Consider the following 1,269-nt stretch of genomic DNA (forward strand, 5'->3'; position numbering starts at 1 on the left):
CCGGGGACGGCTGGCGGGCTGCACCTCCCACGCTGCGATCCTGCCCCCTCTGGAAAGAGCACTCTCCCCGGAGTCGAGGAACCCAAGCCATAGGCTTGATGGGGACCAATGGGCAGCTTCGGCCGCCCCCGTGGGCCTGGGTGTCCTCAGCCCTAACAACAGGTCTGATGAGAACTCATCCTTGGGTTGAAAGAGGTGACACCTTAGCCGGGCGTGGTGGCGCGCGCCTGTAGTTCCCAGCTACTTGGAAGGCTGAGGCAGAAGGATCACCTGAACCCAACAGGTCGAGGCTGCGGCGGACGTGAGCGCCGCTGCACCCCAGCCTGGGCGACAGAGTGAGACTCCAATTAAAAAAAAAAAAAGAGGTGACACAGATGTGCTTGGTAAATGCCTGTTGCATTTATTCCCATGGGGCAGCTACCGTGCCCTTTATTTCCGATTCCACTTTATTGTTCTTCGTTATCAAAGTCATATGCACACACTCCAGTGGTGTCACTCCCATGAGCTCCATCCTACAGGAAGCCTTGGATGATCAGGTGAGACCACAGAGGATCTTGTGGTACTCCCAGGCCTTTGGGGCCTGTGCTAAGGATGAATCCCTGGAGGCTTTGTGCTTCCTGAGGTCACTAGGAGGCTATTTAACCCTCAGGCTGACATTCCCAGTAGCTTGCTCAACCCAAGTCTTGGCACGGGAGTGTCCTGGAGGATGACTTTTGGCTTCTCCTTACCCGGTACCCAAAATGACCCTTGCAGACCAAATTTTTCTTTTCACTGGTGCCCATGATCTTCTCTCTTCTCCTTCTCCTTTCTTGACCTTTCTCCCAGGCACTTTTAAGTACATCAGCTCATTGAATTCTCCTCCCCCAAGCTCCCAGGTGATGTTATGCTCTCTGACAGATGGTGGAGGAGGATGCATTGTGTGTCCCATAGGTACAGAGGCTCAGGAGGGAAAGCTAGGATCTCCCGCTCCATGGCTGACTCTGACTCTCTGTAACTGGCCTCTGATCAGACTGCCAAGCAGTTGTTCAAGTAACCACAAACTCTGGTCCTTAGTAGCCGTCCCTACACTGTTAATAAATTGAGGTTGATAAATCCCAGCAGAAGAAAAAAGGAAAAACAAAAATGTTTGCAGTACCTAGGTCCAAGATCATCACTCACTCAATACACACCAACCTGAATGAATAGATGTAACCACAGACCCCCTTTGGGCACTTAATGCTCGCATAAGTGCTTGCCCACAGGCCCAGTGAAACATGGGCCAGGGTGTGT

General features: G+C 52.4%; 1 protein-coding gene across 1 annotated transcript in view; it reads right to left on the reverse strand.

The window, feature by feature from the left end:
- Positions 1-782, reverse strand: part of SCTR (secretin receptor) — an 80,667-nt gene extending 79,885 nt beyond the window's left edge. Inside the window, exon 1 of the mRNA XM_008070095.1 lies at positions 729-782. Coding sequence (XP_008068286.1) covers positions 729-782 — 54 coding nt within the window. The remainder of the gene's footprint in view (positions 1-728) is intronic.
- Between the last annotated feature and the right edge of the window lie 487 nt (positions 783-1,269).

The sequence above is a fragment of the Carlito syrichta genome, unplaced genomic scaffold (genome assembly GCF_000164805.1).
Source record: "Carlito syrichta isolate Samal-C Ts95f unplaced genomic scaffold, Tarsius_syrichta-2.0.1 Scaffold312912, whole genome shotgun sequence".
NCBI lineage: Eukaryota > Metazoa > Chordata > Mammalia > Primates > Tarsiidae > Carlito > Carlito syrichta.